The sequence below is a fragment of the Ostrinia nubilalis genome, chromosome 9 (genome assembly GCF_963855985.1).
Source record: "Ostrinia nubilalis chromosome 9, ilOstNubi1.1, whole genome shotgun sequence".
Lineage (NCBI taxonomy): Eukaryota > Metazoa > Arthropoda > Insecta > Lepidoptera > Crambidae > Ostrinia > Ostrinia nubilalis.
Window position 1 is genome coordinate 4,963,234 of NC_087096.1, and position 19,597 is coordinate 4,982,830.

The 19,597-nt window shown below is 35.9% G+C and overlaps 1 protein-coding gene across 1 annotated transcript; it reads left to right on the forward strand.

Annotated features, from left to right (window-relative positions):
• The first annotated feature begins 419 nt into the window (after window positions 1-419).
• LOC135074936 (ecdysone oxidase-like) lies at window positions 420-4,927 on the forward strand. The gene is made up of 4 exons (XM_063969300.1): window positions 420-482; window positions 1,327-1,457; window positions 2,926-3,059; window positions 3,142-4,927. Exons 1-4 carry the CDS (start codon window positions 475-477, stop codon window positions 4,735-4,737), a joined length of 1,869 nt encoding a protein of 622 aa, XP_063825370.1. The 5' UTR covers window positions 420-474; the 3' UTR covers window positions 4,738-4,927.
• Window positions 4,928-19,597: the final 14,670 nt, after the last annotated feature.

The window sequence follows — 19,597 nt, forward strand, 5'->3', positions numbered from 1 at the left end:
CTTTCTAAAAAATTAGTAAACGTTGTTTTGCTATACATAGGTACTTGTTTTTACCTTGGGATGAGTAACGATTGCATTTAGGATAAATAGCCATATAATGTCATAGGTTAAGCTAGGAATACTAATTAAGGATGAGTGAACAAATGGGCTGAGACATCATAGGTTGAATACGGAATATTGATTTACCTTTAAGTTATATGCCAGCCAAAATGGGGGTGAACCACTAGTATTATAACATAGGCATATAAAATATTCAAAAGTAGCAATAAGCATCAAATGCTTATCATTTGAAAGAATTTTTACTTTTAATTAGTACTATTTAGTACCAACATTAACGATAAGTTAAATAATTAACCTGAAATTAATTGGGCTGTTTTAGCAATATAAAGTTAGTCCAATTTATTGAATTAACGAGCAATTGGTTTTAGTGTGTCTTAGAGTGTCATCGGAGGCTAGTGAAAATTGCAGTTTAGTATGAGTTGGTAAGTTTTCTTTGTTTTGTTTAATTCTTAAATGCTTGATTTTGTATTGTACGATCAGACGTCGGAACATTTAACTATACTAGTCTTTGTCTAGTTTTTAAAATGACAATAATAAATTCTATGTGCTCCGGCCATTATGGAGTGAGGAGAGTACTGGCGCTCTGTAGTACAGGCTTCTCGCCTAGTTCAGACTCCAGTTCTCTCACAATCTTACCCTGTTCAAATAGTACATAGCAATTTGTGTTTCACTGTATTATTGGATTGTAAAAAATACAATAAGACTTGAAGTTGTAATAGTAGTGAATTTGCGACAAAATTAAATGTAGAGTCTGGTGTGCTGTTGTTTGTATCACAAATTTTCTCAAATTATTTCGAACAACGAGGATAGAATTTAAAATTAATTAATGCAATAGATTCGTGTGTTGACTTGTACTTAGTTTTCTATGACTCTTGACAATTTGTAAAAATCTAAAACTATTGTGGGTGGGTCAGCGGGTTTGGTGTGTAAACTGCATTAAGAATCTAGACCCTGTATAATATTACACGAACCATTTGGAGCCACTTTTGACCCCCTCATAACTAATTTTGTTATAAATAAGTACCTACTAATAATTTAATTATAAATAGTAATGATATCCCATGGTATCTTCCTCTAATGTTTACTTACCTTCTACAGTTTTGGAGGTTCACAAAATAAGTCTATACATTTTTATTTCAAACTCAACTCTATTACAACTGATTAAGACCCCACAATGTTTAGCTTAAAGTGCTAGCTTGCTTGACGTGCTGGCGTCTGTCCGTACTCAAAATTTTCTTTCTGACCCCATTTTTGTCTTATTTTTAGTGGTTACAATGCTTCATGCCTGTCCCCCACTACAGGCACTGCTCCCGACACTTTTGCAGCGGCGATCCAATTCTTTGCAGCATCTCAATGTCTTTTGAACGATCAAACTACACCTGATGATGACGTTGAGGGTAAATTCCTCGTATACTTACTAAATTGTATGATGTAACTTATTTAACTTCTTCATTTTTCTGTATAATTCTTTTGAAAAGATGATAATTTTATTGCTTTTTATTGGCAATTAGTTTACAAATAAGATGGAAATTATTTTTACTTTAAGCAAAGAAAACAAATTAGCTACGTAATTAACGCATTCCTAAAGAAATTCTGCAGTGAACTATGGTTTGGGCGGTGCTCCTCCACATCCCATTCTGGGAAATTTACTTTAACCCTCGCTGTACGAGGTGGGGTGTGACACACCCCAGTCCTTTAAAAATAGCCACAATTTTAAAATTTTGCAAGTGCTGAATTTGAAATTCTCAGTAGCTGGAATTATGATACTGCTGCTTCGATCAGCGTTGCAAAATCAGTCCAGCGGTAACTACCAACTGAGTTACATGCCTTTAAAGTGCGTGTGGGTGTCACACACCCCACCTGGTACGGGACGTTGTTAAAAAGTAAAAAAAAAAAATCTAACAGTTTTGGTGTAATTTATATATTTTTAGCTTTGTCAATTGAATAAAATTCAATACAAATATTATTTTTCGTGATTTTTACGGTATCTGAAATTTTCAAGCACTTTTAGTCAAATGAGATGACTTTTAGTGCGAATCTGGAAGTTTAGTACTGAGATCCGAAGATGTATGTGAACATACACTTGTGGGCTACAATTTATACTTGGTGATACAATTTATGGGCTACTAAAATGGAATAACATATTTTATAAATAAATAAAATTGTTACGCTCCCATTTTATGCATTGAGCATACTCATTTTCTTTCATCAGAATTGTGGTAAATTGAAAACCGATGATCAAAACAAATTTATACCCTTCCAGTTTTTAATTTACTTTTAAATTATAAGTAAATACTTGTACTTTGTTAAATAAAAACGGTTGTCATAATTAAAGGCACTAATTAAAAAATATACATAGGAAACTGATTCCTAAATTACAAGAACAACGGAAATTGTGTCTTTTTGTTTTTTTATGATAAAAATGTTATAATACATATTTTCAGCTCAGAGCATTTCTTAAACCTAATTAGCATACGTAAAAAATCAATATTAAATATTAAATTCCACCTAAAAAAATGTTGAATAAAAATTTTATCACTTTGTATATTGGGGTGTGTCATACCCCACCTGGTACGGGACGTAACTTTTAGTCGCCTCGTACACGGAGGGTTAAGAGAGTCTCAACATTATTAAAACATTTTATTTTGTTTCAAATTGTATTCGAACCTTTTAATGTTTTATTCACTTAATTATTATCACCTTTTGTTGTAGTTGTTTGCATTGTAATCCTCACTTTACCACCTAAAAAAATAAGTTTATTTAATTATTTTACAAAAACAAAAAGTACGTGTATTTATATTTATTTAGCTCTTTCTATTTACTTTACAACAGTATTAACATAAATGCCTAACAATGTTTGTTCAGATGGAGCAACATACGACTTCGTGATAGTTGGAGGAGGCTCAGCAGGCTGTGTTCTAGCGAATAGGCTGAGTGAAGTGAAAAAATGGAAAATTCTCCTGATCGAAGCTGGACCAAGTCCACCCATAGAAGCAAGCGTAAGAATAATTTCCTGATTGATTCTTTATCATTTGCATATGACTTTGTGACAGAATCTTAAAAATCTTGTTTAATTTTCAGATCCCTGGATTAGACAAAGGCATATTTTTCACTAAATACGACTGGCAATATTACACACAAAACGATGGCGTGACCAACGGAGCCAATGTTAACAACACTGTATACTGGCCGCGAGGAAAAATGTTAGGTGGCTGCAGCAATATAAATGCTATGCTTTATGTCAGGGGAAGCAATTCTGATTACCAAAGATGGTACGATGCTGGCAACAAGGACTGGAGTCCAAGCGTTGTAAGAAATTGCTTCAAAAAAGCTGAAAGTCTACAAGACCAGAAATTAGCCAGGGATAGAGGCATCAAAAGCTTCTATGGTAGTACAGGACCTCTGGTAATTAATACTTTTAATAGCACTCTCAGACCTTTGACATTGAAAGTGCTCACGGCTTGGAATGAACTTGGGATCAGGACTGAAAAAGATCTAAACTACGCTAATGTTAAGGGATCTGGTATATTCAGAGCCACAGCATACAATGGACGTCGTGGAAGCACTGATCATGTTTATTTGAATCCAGCAAGAAGCAGAGACAATTTGCATGTTATCACAAATGCATTAGTTACAAAAGTACTCGTAAAGGAGGATGAAAAGGAAGCTTATGGAGTTGAAGTTGATTACGATGGCAACACGATTCAAATATTAGCATCTAAGGAAGTTATTCTGTCTGCTGGTACTATAAACACCCCACAACTACTTATGCTTTCTGGTATAGGATCTAAAGAACATTTAGAATCAAAGGATATTCAATGTATTGCAGACTTGCCTGCTGTTGGAAAATACCTCCAAGATCACTTAATAATTCCAGTCACTATATTAGGCGATGAACCAGAAGAACCCTCGCAAGCTGATCAAAATTTTGGGACAATACAATATTTATATAATCGTACCGGTCCCCTAGCACAAAACAGCTTTCTTGATGTAACAGCATTTTATGCGAGGAGCAGAACCGCTAAATACCCAGAATTTCAGAACCATCTCCAAGTATTTGGGAAGAATTCCCCTCGTCTTGAGAGATACTTGAAAACGATTCCGAGATACAAGGTTACTGTACGAGAATCATTGATTAATCAAAATAAGAACCACTCTGTGTACTTATTTCTATTCAATTTACTGCATCCATATTCTACTGGGCATATTTCATTGAATTCATCGGACCCTAACGAATACCCATTGATATACGCAAACTATTTAAATGATACCAGAGATATGAAAGCAGTTGTAGATGGTATTCAGATGTTGACTAAAATTGTTAATACCAGATATTTTAAGTCAATAAAGGCGCGTTTGGCTAGAATTAGTTGGCCGGAATGTGACGGTTACAAATTGGACAGTAGTGATTATTGGAAATGTATCGCAAAGAATATGGTGATTTCTGTTTATCACCCAGTGGGGACAGCAAGAATGGGTAAAGATAGCAAAACATCTGTTGTGAGCAGTAAGCTTAAAGTGCACTCTGTTAATAAACTCCGTGTGGTTGACGCTAGCGTGATGATGTCTCATGTAAGTGGGAATACTAACGGTCCTGTCATAATGATTGGCGAAAGAGGGGCGAACTTAATAAAAAGGGACCATGATGTGCCACAACCGAATGATAAATGCTTCTGACATTGACAATGCAACCTACGAGGTATATTTTTTTTGGCAGCTGAAATTAATGTTCATTAATAGACCAATGATGATGGTCTAGTCAGTCAATAAGAGTTTATCTATCATTAAATGAGATTTGGTTTATAAAAAAAGCAACAAGAGCTGTTAGGTACTTTGTTCATCACTGATTTTATATTTATTCAGTCTATTAAATGGAATTTTCGAAATAAAAAAAAACATTGAACAGTTTTGTTTAATCCAGCTGCGAATACCTATCCATTATTATTACAGCAATTAGTTTCATTATAATGTCTGTTATTACAGACTTTTCCAAGTAAATATTGGTGAAAGAATTCTGAAGCCAGCGCGAAATTTCTTTATTCTAGGAACTTTTCCGTGGTTTTAACGTCTAAATCAAGATATTTTCCGTGATTTTGACTTCTAAATCAAAGACTTATCTAGTTAGTTATCCGTAGTTTCAATTTGATCAACCGGTTTTCCAGTCAAAGCGTTCTGGAGCTAATTGTCTAATTTCCGTGCCGCTTGGCGGACCGAGCTTAATTTGTGTAACGTTTCAGTCGTTTTCGGTAATGGCCAGAACGTAACTAAAGTGCATTCGACTCTTTGGTCTTTGATTGGGTATTATCAACAATTTGTCTTAATAAATTGCACTAATATTAGTATTAGGACTGTTGTTAGATATTTGTATTTTTTTTTATCTCGATTTTTGTATCGTTCTTGTCATGAATAATGGTGATTGAATATCTACACACTAGGTATAGCATTGAGGTATCCCTGTTCATCTCCATAGACCTCTAGGGATATTATTATGTAATGTTTGCACGCACCTAAATAAAAAATTACTAGATTTTGCCAATAAATGAACGTTTGTACGCCAACAAAGGCGCGTGTATCGTAGGCGTCTATTAGTTACAGATACTGGAAAAATACAAAGTTATTTCAGTATCAGGTTGATAAGTAGCCATGATAGCTTTTGTAACTAACCTAAGCCTATCCAATTTGTCTCAAAAAGATACGTATTCCCCCAAGTCCTGACCACTGATGCGCGGACTGACATGATTAATACGATGTAGGGACAAGTCCGTGTTTTATTGCTACCTATTAACGGAATGATATATTTTCTCATTTGATTTAGTAGAGCGAATTTTATTGTCGGCCAGTCGGCCACGGGGCTGGCTTAAAGATTTTTTTATTGGTGCCCGTTTGTTTTTTCGTGAGTATGTTAAAGGTGATGTGTGGGAAAAAGTATACAGTTTAAGTTTTTTTTTTCATGATGAATTCAACTTTAAATGAAGTTTTTTTTCATGATGAATTGAAAAATTAATGAATATTGCTTGTTTTTATCCAAAAAGGTGTATTTGTGAGAACTTTAGGTATTCTTAGATCTAACTTGAATAACTAAATCTTTTCTCTTTGGACTGATTAGCAACAGGACGTTTTGTTTCTGAGAGGTTCATCGCGAAACAATGATTAACATAATTATAAACTAGCGACCCGCCCCTGCTTTGCACACGTACAAATCTTCCTCTGGAATCTCTCTATCTATTAAAAAACCGCATCAAAATCCGTTGCGTAGTTTTGAAGATTTAAGCATACATAGGGACGGACAGACAGCGAAGTGACTTTATTTTATACTATGTAGGTACCTAGTGGCTTTTCCACTATTGACTAATTAATCAATATTGTCTTCTCGGTACTTAGATACCGAGACGACGTTTTGCCGATATAATGAATTACTTATCAGTGTTTCGACGATAGTATTTTTCCATTTCACCGAAATAACCTTCGAATTCATTTACGATTGTTTTCAAGTAAGATCACCGACTTCGTGCATAGTGCAAATGAGTTATCTGAGGGCTTAGTGTGAGTTTACATCAAACGTCGTCTCAAGCGAGCGCGTTAATAAAATATATGAAGATTTTAGTTGTTGAAAGTTTCCGCTAGAGGCGCTGTACGGGGCGTCATACAATTAATGTCACTTTTTACGCAGTCGACATCGAATGCGTTTAACGTAGACGAATTTTGTTGAGTTATCCTGGTCACAGTTCCATCTACCTATTTTAGGTTTTACTCTCGCTCTTATCAAAAGGTGATTCTTTGCGATAGAACGAGACGACATGACCGGAAATGGGCAGCTGGAAGTGAGGCCCATAGTACCTCTACAAAACCTGAACTTCAATGGCGTCTGTTGGTTTTTATCATATTGCATTAAAGCAGAACTGATAATTTCTCTTATAAATACCATTTTTGCGGGGAATAAATGCATTGAATTGCACCTACCCTGCGGGGGTTATATGTTGGGATATAATATATTATGTCTTACTAAGTCAGAAGTACAAGACATACTCACTACAAAGACCCCGGTGCTCCGGTGGGAAGGAACTGTGGGATTCCGGACAAAGCCTTCACTACCACAGTAGGACTACAAATACCTAAACGTCAAGCTAAACTGTGGAAATCTTATGGAGTTGTAATAAGTACTACATTGCAATAAAAATGTATATTTTGATGAGCTGTCATCTGTAAATCGATTCTACATCTTTCCAAACTTCATTCGACGGCTCACAAAAGGTCTATAATGTAAATAACCTGCCACGGACAGAGGTTGCTCTCGTATCTGTCCACACAATGGCCCTTGAAAAGGGCGTTAACACGGATATTACTTTTAGCTAACCCATCATTTTGTTATAATGAAACATAATTTCCCTGCGGCCCATCTGCGGCGGGCGTACACTGAAAGAGCAGCGCAGATAAAACGGCTGAAACAGTTTTTTCAGATTATTTTTCCAATGAATAACGATTTATGACAATAAGTTGCTTTTTCCCGCGGCTTCACTTGCGTGATTTTGTCACAGAAATACTTCATCGCGCCTTTAATAATCTGGGAAAACTATCCAATGTTTAACTTTAATCAAAAACTATTTTTTGTGTGAAAGAGTAAGAAACATCCCTTCTGACCCACCGCACTACCAAACCACACTACCAGTAGTGTCGTGGGGAATATTTTTTCCCTTCTACACTACCAAGCCAGTAGTGTCGTGGGTAATTTTTAAGGGCCATACATCTTCATTCCCATCGACACTACTACCATAACTAAATGTAAAATTTGTAAAATTTTGGATTGTTTTGTAATAAATTATGTTTATATGCAACACTAACCTCTGTGCAATTTTGCAGTTTGACGGAATTTACTGAAAATAAAATATATCCTAAAAGGGCTTATGTACATGTTACGGTAAATGTACAAGTAAAGCACTTTCAAATGATACCAAACACGGCACATTTATCTTAACTTTATTTTTTTTACTCTGTATGGTTTGTCCGCTAGAGGGCGCCACATAAGATTTTGTGAAACCCCATATAGCCTATAACCAGCGGACAATTAAGACGCTTCTAATGATATATCATTTGTCGAATTCTGATAAGTAGTTTAGAAGTTACGAGGGAACAGATGAACATAGGGGAGACCTAGGAGAGTTGTGATCTGTCACAAGGTGAGTTGTGACAAGGACGATTTCTCCTTACTTAATATAGTTAGGAAGCTGGTAAAAACGTTTGTTTGTCGCTTTTAACCCTTAACTGGTATCGTGGGGGCCGCGCGGCCCCCACGCATGACGTTTTCTTTGATTTCTAAGAAGCTACGCATCTTGGGCACCCAAAATTTTTGGTATTCTCATTTCGGCGCTACTCGCGTCTGGTACAGGCGTTTCAGCACTGTATCATTCACCAGGACGAAGATATGCATGTGTTGGGGTCCGCGCGGCCCCCACAATACCAGTTACGTTAGTTTTTTTTTTCATGGCAATTTTTATTTGATTTTTGTTTTTTTGCCGTATTGATGGCTTAGGGGAAAGGGGGGCATAGTGGAGTACTTAATTTCAATCGAAAAAATAAAAAGAACCAGATAAGTTATGAAGACTAGTATTAGTCAAAATGATACTACAAGTATTGTATTATAGATAACTCTAAAAAAAATTAACGAATTATTAACTATTTTGGCATAAAATAACTTTTTTTTATAGTTTATAATTTTCCGCTTTGCCCTTATCACAAGGGTAAAGTGGAATTGCACTTTGGGCAAAGTGAAAAAGGTACTTATTAAGCGTTTATCTACTCTATTTGAGCATTTTCCTAATGAGGTCAATTAAATTAAATAACATAAACAACTTATTAGGTAATTAGGAACTGTTTTAGGCCATAAAAAACCTTGTCCCTTACTACTGAAAGATCATATCTTTTTTGCTAAGGTTTTATTGAAAAATACCGGACGAAACTTATCAATCTTCTTCGATGCATCACCAGATTTCAAATGACGATGAAGAGTTCCAAATAGGATACCATTTTTTTTTCTACCGAACTAATCGTACTAAAACTCGCTTCCTCCATCGCTCTTCTCATTTGATCTTCTGTCCATGAGCCTTGGTTCGTTTTTCTTTTGTAATAATTATGAACCATCTGAAAAAACAAATTAAATATTTCTATGTGGGAATCATTCCACTTTGCCCCCTTGTAATTTTTTCCACTTTGCCTTTTTGATAATAATTACAGTTTTCAATTGATAACTAAGAAAGTATTAAAATTTGTTTAATCTACAAAATGTCAAAGGAATCTATGATAAACAGATATTAGATTTAAATAATAAAAATACCATCACTACTCACTTTTCACAATAATATCCAGCCTCCAAAATCCTTGAATTTCGTAAGAAACTCACTCGATCTACATCGCGCAGTCATGTAGCCTGCTCGGTGGCGCTAGCCGGACTGATTTTGGTCAATGACCTTGGTCGGCCCTGTGCTTGGCTTACGTGAAGCACGAGTGCCGTTGGGTGAAAGAGTGTTGGTTAAATCAAATTTTTCGCTTTGCCCACCCCTTCCACTATGCCCCCCTCTCCCCTATTAGTGATAAAACAATAGAAGATACCTAGAACGACGTTTTTGATTCCAAATTAGTGATTAGTAGCATGTCAGAAGAAGGATATAGTGATAATAAAATTATACGTCATTGTGAAGACCCAATAACCAATATTCGGTCGATAATGAGGATATTGATTCTGATTTTCGAGTTTTTTCTTCAGAGAGTGAAAATGAAGATGTTGTAGGACCTAGTCAATCCAGCTACTATGAAAAAATAAATACAAGTGGTCTGAAAATTCACCAGTACCTGCTAATGTTTGTCAACATAATATTTATGTTTTTATTTTTATAAAATAAAAATATATGGTCACAACGGAGGATGTAAAAAAAATGATTTTATTTAATAAATTTAATTATTACAGAGTTACAATATTACAATAGTGAGACTCGACCGATGCTAGGTACAAGAATGAATGTAAAATATATTAATTAAAATAACACAATGCAGTGATTGACGTCAATGGAGGCACGAGGCGCGATGTCAGCGTTTTCGGTTACTGGCTGTTGCAATCCGTGAATGGGGGCAATGCTGCTTGTGCGATATCCATACATTAGGGCTCCGTAACACCTCCACCCGTAGAACAGCGATTATTGAAGACTGCTGTCGTAAATTGAGCTGGAGGCTGTTTCATCGTGGTCCTTGATCTGCTAGGAATGGCATAGGTGCCTTGCAGTTCATGGGACATCTCTTGAGAGTCTTGAGATTTGATCTTCATCCGCTTCAAGTAGAATCGGCGATACGTTACTACAGCAATCAGTGCGCATGCACTTAATAGGACTAAGTACATTGGGATCGTGGTGTGATAGATGCTGTAATCTTGCTCTCGTAACGTTGATATTGGTGATTGTAGCGAGATCTTGGCGTTTGCGGCATGCAAGTGGTCCAGATTGATGGAGTTCAGCTTGATAGTTGGTAGTGACGATGTTTGAGGTAGATTTTCTCTCGGCAGGTCCATGATCTTCACAGCTTGGCCTCGTAAGCGATCTTTAGCGTTGTACATCCGAAATTGTTCTGTCTCTACATTTTATTCAAGTATATAGGTAAAACATGCTTGCTAGAAGCAAACATAGTATGGGGGCCGCGCGGCCCCCACGATACCAGTTACGTATGTCCAATTTACGATACCAGTTAAGGGTTAAGACGCTCTTCTTAACTAAGTACCTGCGGGCGGCGCTAGAGGCACGTTTACGTAAATATGACGTCTGTGTACAAAAAAATGCGAAAAGTAAGTTTTTCGTCAAAATTTTATTTAAGTTTATATCATGTTTTAGTATACTTGTACTGTTGTGTTATTTTTTCTCAAGTTGCATGGTTATTCAGGTCTCAAAATAATAATATAATAATAATAAATAATCTTTATTCACAAATATCATTTCCTGTGATGTAATAAACCACAGCTTCTGCACTAGGCTCGCAGGCCTGTGTCGCAGTAGTTGTGTTGAGTGAGCATTACAGATTACATTTTTACATTAAATATACAGCTCCGATTCCTTATCAGGTGACTATTATTGTGGTTTTTTAAAGATTATGAATCATAAATATTGTGATATATGAACAAATTATGTGTGTGTGTGTGTGTGTGTGAGTGTTAGTGTTGTGTTTGAGAGTGTAAGATGAATCGCATGTCAAGATTGTGGGAGGATTCGTTCCGAATCTGCATAATTAAGGTCCAATAACCAAAGTTTGACTTTGATCCCGTGCGCTTCGAGGACGAAGTTCTGGATTACAATTTCAATCACCGGCACAGTGCTGGCGGTACCCAGATGCGAGCGCCGCAGACGGCGGCTTTTGCGTAAAAATACGGAATGCCTTATCAAGGAGTTGTTGCCAGAGGGCCACGACCGCGACCGAGTTCTATCGATGGATATTGCGGAAGTCTACCTAGGTACATACCTACAGTGTGATTTGGACAGATGAGTGCTTGTTTACGCGAAAGGGACTTTTTCCGTAAAAAAGTTAGTGCGCGAATTGTGAATACAACATCCGACGTGGTGTCTAGTGAACAGCAAGCAAGTGTGCAGCCCGGAAGCATTACCTCAATTCGATCGTGGCTAGATTAGACAGTGCAAGACAGTGTTTACGTGAACATTCAACAAAGGCTTGACGTTCAAAATGTATTGTGATTAGTGTAATAATAACCTAGGAACTTTAAATAACAACATTCAAAATAGGTAAATGTGTGAATAAGTAAAATCAATGAATCTAAAGTGTGATGGCAAATCATAATTTAGGAATTAAAACCAGGAAAATTGATCAGTGAGTTTTATTTACAACACCTATTCATATTCAATGTTAGGGTGCATTTCCACTGAAGCGAAGCGAAGTAGTAATAGGTATGTACCTATCATTTTTTTATTACGTCTCTAAATAAATTGCGTAGGCATTACGAAACCGTAGATGTTGAATTCCAATTTCTATCCTTTTTTAAATTTCTAGTTTAACGCGGATGATTCGCCTCGGTTCGTTGGAAAAGTCCCCCGCTATTACACTAATGAAAATACACTTATTTACCTACTTAAGTGGCTAGATTTTGTTTCTCCCAGCGCGTAGTACCTAATAACATGACGTAACTTCGTACATACTCACGAGTGATAATTTTTGGTAACGTAGGTTTAGTGTAATCTAACCTTTATGTGTGTGAACGTTGAATGAACGCGCGCGGCCATTGTTCGTACTCGTATGAATGAAATGAGTAAAGAAAGAGAGAGAGGCAGTGAGTGAAGACAGGATGGTTGTAAAAATAATATCTTTTTTTTGTTAGGAAAAGTAAAAACAAAAACTAGCCTGAATTTTTTTTTAAAAACACTTGGGTTGTATTTGTATGATTTTATTAGATGCGTTGGTAAAGTATGATCAGTATAAAAAATAACACCTTATATATTGACTATATTAGCTAAAGTATATAATTAAAAAAATCCAGGGTGGGAGAAAAATGAAAGCTGGAGAAATGTGGCTCAATCTGTGTAACGACATCCTATAACTATTTGTTTTAATTGTTACTTAAGGATGATTAAAGTACTTTTTTGCTAAAAAATCATATTTAATTGAGTATTATGGTATTTTTATATCTAATAGATGAAATACAATGCTGTCACAACTTACCTCGGTACCTGTCACAACTTACCTCGGTGCTAGGAGAGTTGTGATAGAGGGAGTGGTCTAAGATTTTGGTGATTTTCTTAGAAACCCTAATACTTTAGTTAACTTTGGTGATTGTTTTGAAAACAGAAGGAACGGCTCTACATAAATTTGTATGATTCATAGCTGTGGAATGTTTTTTTGAGCGAGATATGGCCCCTAAAGTAAAAATTGTCACAACTCTCCTAGGTCTCCCCTACATACATACTTATCCTGTCAAAATCATAACCCTCCTTTTGCTTTGCCGCAGTCGGGTAAAAATAATTTTTGTTTTTCTTTCACGCAAAGTTATATGGGTAGGTATAAGCCCTTTTAGGTAATATTTTATTTTCAGTAAATTCCGTCAAACTGCAAATTTGTACCGAGAGGTTAGGGTTGCATATAAACATAATTTATTGCAAAACAATCCAAAATTTTACAAATTTTACATTTAGTTATGGTAGTAGTGTCGATGGGAATGAAGATGTATGTTACCCACGACACTACTGGCTTGGTAGTGCAGAAGGGAAAAAATATTCCCCACGACACTACTGGTAGTGTGGTTTGGTAGTGCGGTGGGTCAGAAGGGAGAAACATCCATCCATTCCACAACAGTCTACAACATATTTCCATTACTTATTGGTATGTATCCTATAACATATAATTTTAGATCTAGGAATATCTTACGTCACCTTTGTTGGAAGAAATCTAGGCAAATCAATATCATTTTCATTTTCATTTAGAGTAAGCTCACCTCGAATATCTGTGATTCTTGAAGTATCCTTTGTTAATTTAATCATCAATTAAGATTGTAATTGTTTAAGTATTCACTGCTTATATTCCTCTTGCTAGGTCTCCGTTGCAAGCCATGTTAAATCATTTCATATTTTATAATTTCTTTGTCCCTTTTTTAGTTTGTCGTAATGTTTTAAACTGCATGTAGAATTATATCAATAAGGTTTCAACATAAACATAAATAATATTCAAAGAATAAGGCTGGGTTGACCCATCTTATTTTAACTTGAACACACATCAAAAATCTGTCAAACTCCAAAAAAAGCACCGATTATCGTTTTAGTTACCGTTAAAGTTAGGTGGTGCAACTCAGCCTTAAAGTTTGTAATAGTAGTTACGGAACTATCTAAAAGCAATCTATCCACCATTCCTTTAACAAAGCCAAATGAAGCTGATTGAAGAAAACGTCTCTCCTTTTACGTACAAAGTGCAATCAATTCAGACCGTCCACAATTTGCTTCAAAGTAATATTTTTAACTTCCCCACTACAAGGTTTGCGAAATTGCATCAGATCTAAGGATATTACGTGGGTAATGGCAAAATGCTACTACTGGATTTAAATTTAAATGTTCGCGGGAGAAATATGAAATAGAGCTCAGTTCTAAATGTGTTTGAAATGAAACTGTCGCGGTTTGTTATTGCGAATAAGTTTGCCTCTTCAGGTGTCTTGGAATTGCGGGTAGGGCTACAAAGCGTAGTCTAGCTTAAAACTGTTACATTAACTAATTTGGTAGAGTTTGTCTGTAAAACGAAATGTAAGTTAGATAGAATTCCAGTCAAATTGGTTAGAAAAAAAAACTAAGTACTTGTTATTACTGAATGTGTTACATAATAATGAGTGCCTCTATAATCAAGCAATTGTAATCGTCGATTAGATAACTCAATTATTACAACTATACTTTACATGACAGCTGGAATAATTTTTGCTCGTGATTTCCGGAAATTAAAAATATATGCTACGGTCAATTAATAATTTTGTGGCTTCCAGGATACAAACTCTCCCTTTTAAGCTAACTGTAGTAGATTCACAACAATATTGGGCTGTTGTCGAGCCTAAATTATTCGTATAAAAATCATATTTATTACAAAAGAAGTAATATTTTATTCAGTCTAAGCCCAGCTAGCACTATGCATAAAATCAAATCTCACATCTAGAATAACGGCGAATTACCAAAGCAAGCGGTAACCAAGCATACGCTCTCGCTTGCACTAGGTACAGGCACAGTACAGGTTTCCAGGGCCTCGTTAGTTATTCGACACGATGCATGGGCTGGTAGCTTGTCTCCGATTTACCATATTGTTTAGTAGAATGGTAAAGCATTTAAATATTTTGAATAATATTGCATTAAAATATCTATATTAAATTTCAGGAAAAATAATAGTTGATTAAAGTAATACCTGTGGTAATACCAACAAACAAAGTTAAGATGGGACATAAGTTTATGGTATGAAAGGTTAACAGCGAAAAGAACTAATGGTTAATGCCAATAAGTAATCCACTTTTATACAAAACTTGCAGTCGCCTGCGACTTCGTACGCGTGGATCCCGTTTTACCCGGAGTTTCGTAAAATCTTTTCTTAGCGGATGCCCACGTCGTCATCTACCTGCATGCCAAATTTCAGCCCGATCCGTCCAGTGGTTTGGGCTCTGTGCGTTGATAACTTGATAGATCACTATGTCAGTCAGTCAGTCAATCAGTCAGTCAGTCACCTTTGAGTTATATATTTGGATGGTCTATTGACATAGGTAGATAATGATAACTTATTTTTATAGATTTACGCTTACCACTATATGTCTGTTACAAATAGAAACATAATACAAATAAAATGCCACAACGTTTACTTACTTGGAAGTGCCATCATCCGTACATTCTCATTAAGAAAAATGACGTCCTAAAACGACATCCATATTGCGAAAAACGATGTGTATTTTCCTCATGAAACAAACAAGACCGAACCCCAAAACTAACAAGACGGCCTCTCAAAACATGATGAAACGCCGTAATACCCGCCGACTGCACCGACAAATCTTAGAGACACAGCAAACGGGCTACTTTTTGCATCCGCAATCAAAATCAAAATCAAAAATATTTTATTCAGTTTAGACCACATGTCGTCGCTTGCCTCTCTAACTGACATATCTGAATTCTTTTTCGAAACTGAGATATCTACACCATCTTAATCAATTGCGCAAGACGAATCGATCTGTCTAATTGCCTGAAAATTTTGCTAAATGTCAGTTACGTCAGTTAGAGAGGCAAGCGACGATGTAGCACTTATGAACGTCAAAATATAGTAAAAAAAGGTAGCCCTTACTTTACATGTCTCCTTATCTTTTGGGCCCTACCAGCGCTTCGAGACAAACATATGGCAAGTGCTGAGAAGAAACGCCGGAACAAACTCAGTCACCACTATTTGCCAGTAATTATCTAACGGTAAGAATAACCAAATTCAAGTACATCAAATGTGTGATCGGCTATTGATACCCCGCAGACTGTAGACTTTAGTATGAACGTAATAAGTATGGAAATGCGCATACTACTTCGATTTGGTATCAGCCAATTCCTCATACAAATTGGAAGCCGACCAAACTATCGCTGACTAAAAGTCTGCGTCTGCAGCGATGACGATGACACTTTCCACACAACACATTTAAAAACGCGAAACGCGGCGATTGAGTCGGTTTTCGGAAGATTGATCTTGACTTGCTTGATTAACTGTCTCAATCAACGCGAGATTTCGATGCCGCATCCCAACGCATGAAGTCGCGAAATCGATAAAATCGTTAAAAACGCGCGATTTCAATACCGCATTCTAATGCATGAAGTCGCAAAATCGCGATGCTGCATCGATTCAGTCGCAAAATCGTTGGTCGCTGAATTCATCGATGCTGAAAGTTGCATGTCTGCTGTGGCCCTTACCGACGAAATATTATAAACGTCAGCATTAAAGTTACCCGGATAAATTAGGGTAGTAGACCCAAATGTTGACCTTTTGCCGGATGGTCACGGAGATTAAATATGTCTAGAAAATTCGTTAGGATCAACATCGAGAGCCGTGAAGTAACATTTTTCGTATGAAAAGGGTACGGTAAATTTTTTGGGCGGTGGTATATGGGCGGCGTGCTTAAAATTATTTTGGATAATGGAACAATGTATTGGTATACCCTTTTGACTTTGGCTATTTTCGCATGGATATATTGCTTGTGTGTGACATTCTCACATCTTTTGTGTTGATAAAATAACAAAAAATAGGCCACGGCGGCCATGATATTCACGTGTAATAAATGTTGGAAGCGATGAAGTATTTTTATTTTTTATTTTTAGAAACCATCTTACCTTTATACCTTGTACAGTGTATTTGTACCTTACATACCCTTGCTGAAATTCATGATAATGCTAGTACGCTGATTATGCAAAATTTCTAAGTCGTAAAGAAATGGTCGGTCCACGGCCTATGTTCAGCAGTGGACGTCCTATGGTTGAGATGATGATGATGATGATGAAAGAAATTAATGGTCAGTTTTCCAAAAACAGATGATTTTATGCTCTGAAGAATGTGTTAGGTTAGGTTTTTTTTCAACTATAGAAATCAAGAGTATCTAATAAGAAGTCTTCGCACCACAGTCATAGTCAGAGGCGAGCATTAGTTTTAAATTAAAAATTCCAAGATAGGCGCCACGCGATGCATTCCACGCTCTAAACAAGAAAAGAAAAAATCCCAAAATAAACAGTTTTGTCGTGTAAAACGAAAACAGCCGGTTGTCATTGCAAATTGCACAATAACAAAAAACGTCCTCCTGCGCCATTATCACGCCCAAAGCTTTAATGCGAATTCTCAAATTTTCGAGTTAATAACGAGAACGAGGGGTTTCCTATTCCCAGACCGCATTATTCGTTGACAATATTCCCAGTGGCAGACAGGATTTTTATTTTCCCGTCTTTTGCTATCTTTCCGAGGATTTTCTCGCTGAGGTAAAATTCGAACACAGTTTTCAAGTGACACTTTACTTGCGATTAAAGTTATTGGGATTCTCTCGAGATGTAGGTACCTATTTGGTGTACCCAGATCTTAAAAATAATACATGATGTTTGAATTTTATTTATTTCTCCGTTTTAGCACAATCTTTTAGGGTGGTTACTGACCAGTTAAGACCATTTTTAAGATGATAAAGCATAACCTTTGTAACAGAGTATGTCCTGATATTTATTGTTACTTATGTAGTCACTTAATTAAAAAGTGTATGTATGAATGTAAATACTCGTATATTAGTAGACTCATAATGTTAAACGCAAATACTGAAACTCATTTCATTTTACTCCGAACTCTTTGTGTTAATTTATTTCGTTATTAGATTCTTGATTGCTTGTTCACCGTCTTCTAATAATAAACATCTAAAATAAGAGGCAATTATTGTGAAACTCATACCTATGGAAAACCTTTAAGTTCAATAATAAATTGAAGCGCAAAGTAATCAAAGACGAGTTATTATTTATAAGCTTTCTGCCCGCGGCTTCGCCCGCATTTTGTATGTCACAGAAAAACTTTTATCGGGTGGCGTCCCTGTTTAAAAAAAAATGTTCTTTCCCGGGAGTCAAACTATCTCTATGCCAAATTTCATCAAAATCGGTTTAGTGGTTTAGGTGTGAAAGTGACACAGACAGACAGAGTTACTTTCGCAGTTATAGTATCAGTAGGGATAAGTAGGAGAATATTTGGAGTAACGTATTTAAAAGTCCCCAGACGACAGGCTTTTCATCGGCGAATAGTCTGGCTTCTTATTCGTATGAGGAATCGGCCAATACAAAAGCGGTGTAATGTTGGTATTTTCACACTTGTTCTACCTTCCTACTGAATAACAGCTCGATTAAACTCGCTGACAAAGTCTGAATTCTGCGGGGACTCCAAAACTTAACTAAATAACGCCCACGAAAATTTGCGGTTAGTTCACAGATTGAATTCTTACTTTGTTCTTTAAGGTCTAGCCAACTTAGCAAGAACACGTGTCGATTAAGTTGTAATATCAATTTCCAAGTAAATGACTTCATATGAACTTGTGCGTGCCTTTCTGTCTGTCTACCTATGTCACGTGGATATTTTTCTACACTCGCGAGCAAAAATATGGAATCACCCTATTTATTCCGAGCGATCATAAGAACTAAATGAACTAAATTTTAAGGTGATATTATAAACTTTAAATTGATACCAAAGATACATACAATACATAGTCATTCAGTTCTTAAGACCGCTCGGAACACAAAGGGGTGATTCCATACTTTTGCTCGTAAGTATATTAGTAAGTCAACCTATATCCAATAATACTATCTCCTTGATCGATAACATGGCTGGACTAAACATGGATTTAAGACCATTTGCACTATTTACTACCTATTTGCTACTTTTTACTACTTGTAAAGAAATATTTGAAACGAGTACATTTTGTATTAAGAAAATAAAAAAATCCATCACAGACCTGGATGGTTTTAGCGTTGTTTTAGTATAAATATTTATTATCTATTTGCTACTTACACGTGTCCGAATCCTATATTACCATCAGGTGATCCGCCTGCTCGTTTGCCTCCTGTCACAAAAAAAAATTACACCTATCTTTATGTAAAAAGACAAGCACGATAAAAAAAAGCATTTTCTATTTAGAATCTACTTAGATTTGACAAAAAGAACACAATAATAACAAGTTTGATAAAAGCTATCAATTCGATGTTTTTGTTCTTATTCCTTTTCCACGAAAAATGCTTAGTAAGTGTTTAGTTAGTGTCTGTCGCGAGATTACTGTTAAGCGTACACTTATTCGATATTTTATCAGAATTCCCAGTATACGATAAGTAAAGAAGAAACGATTAAGACTATTTTCTTGTCATTTTCTTGCGATTAACTTTAAGGTAAAGTCCACTTATCTTACAAGTAAACGTTCTACGAAACATTATAAAAAAACTAAGAACTAAATAATATGGCTTGATACACATTTGTTGATAATAACGTAACAACAAAAAAAAAACATTCAAGATTA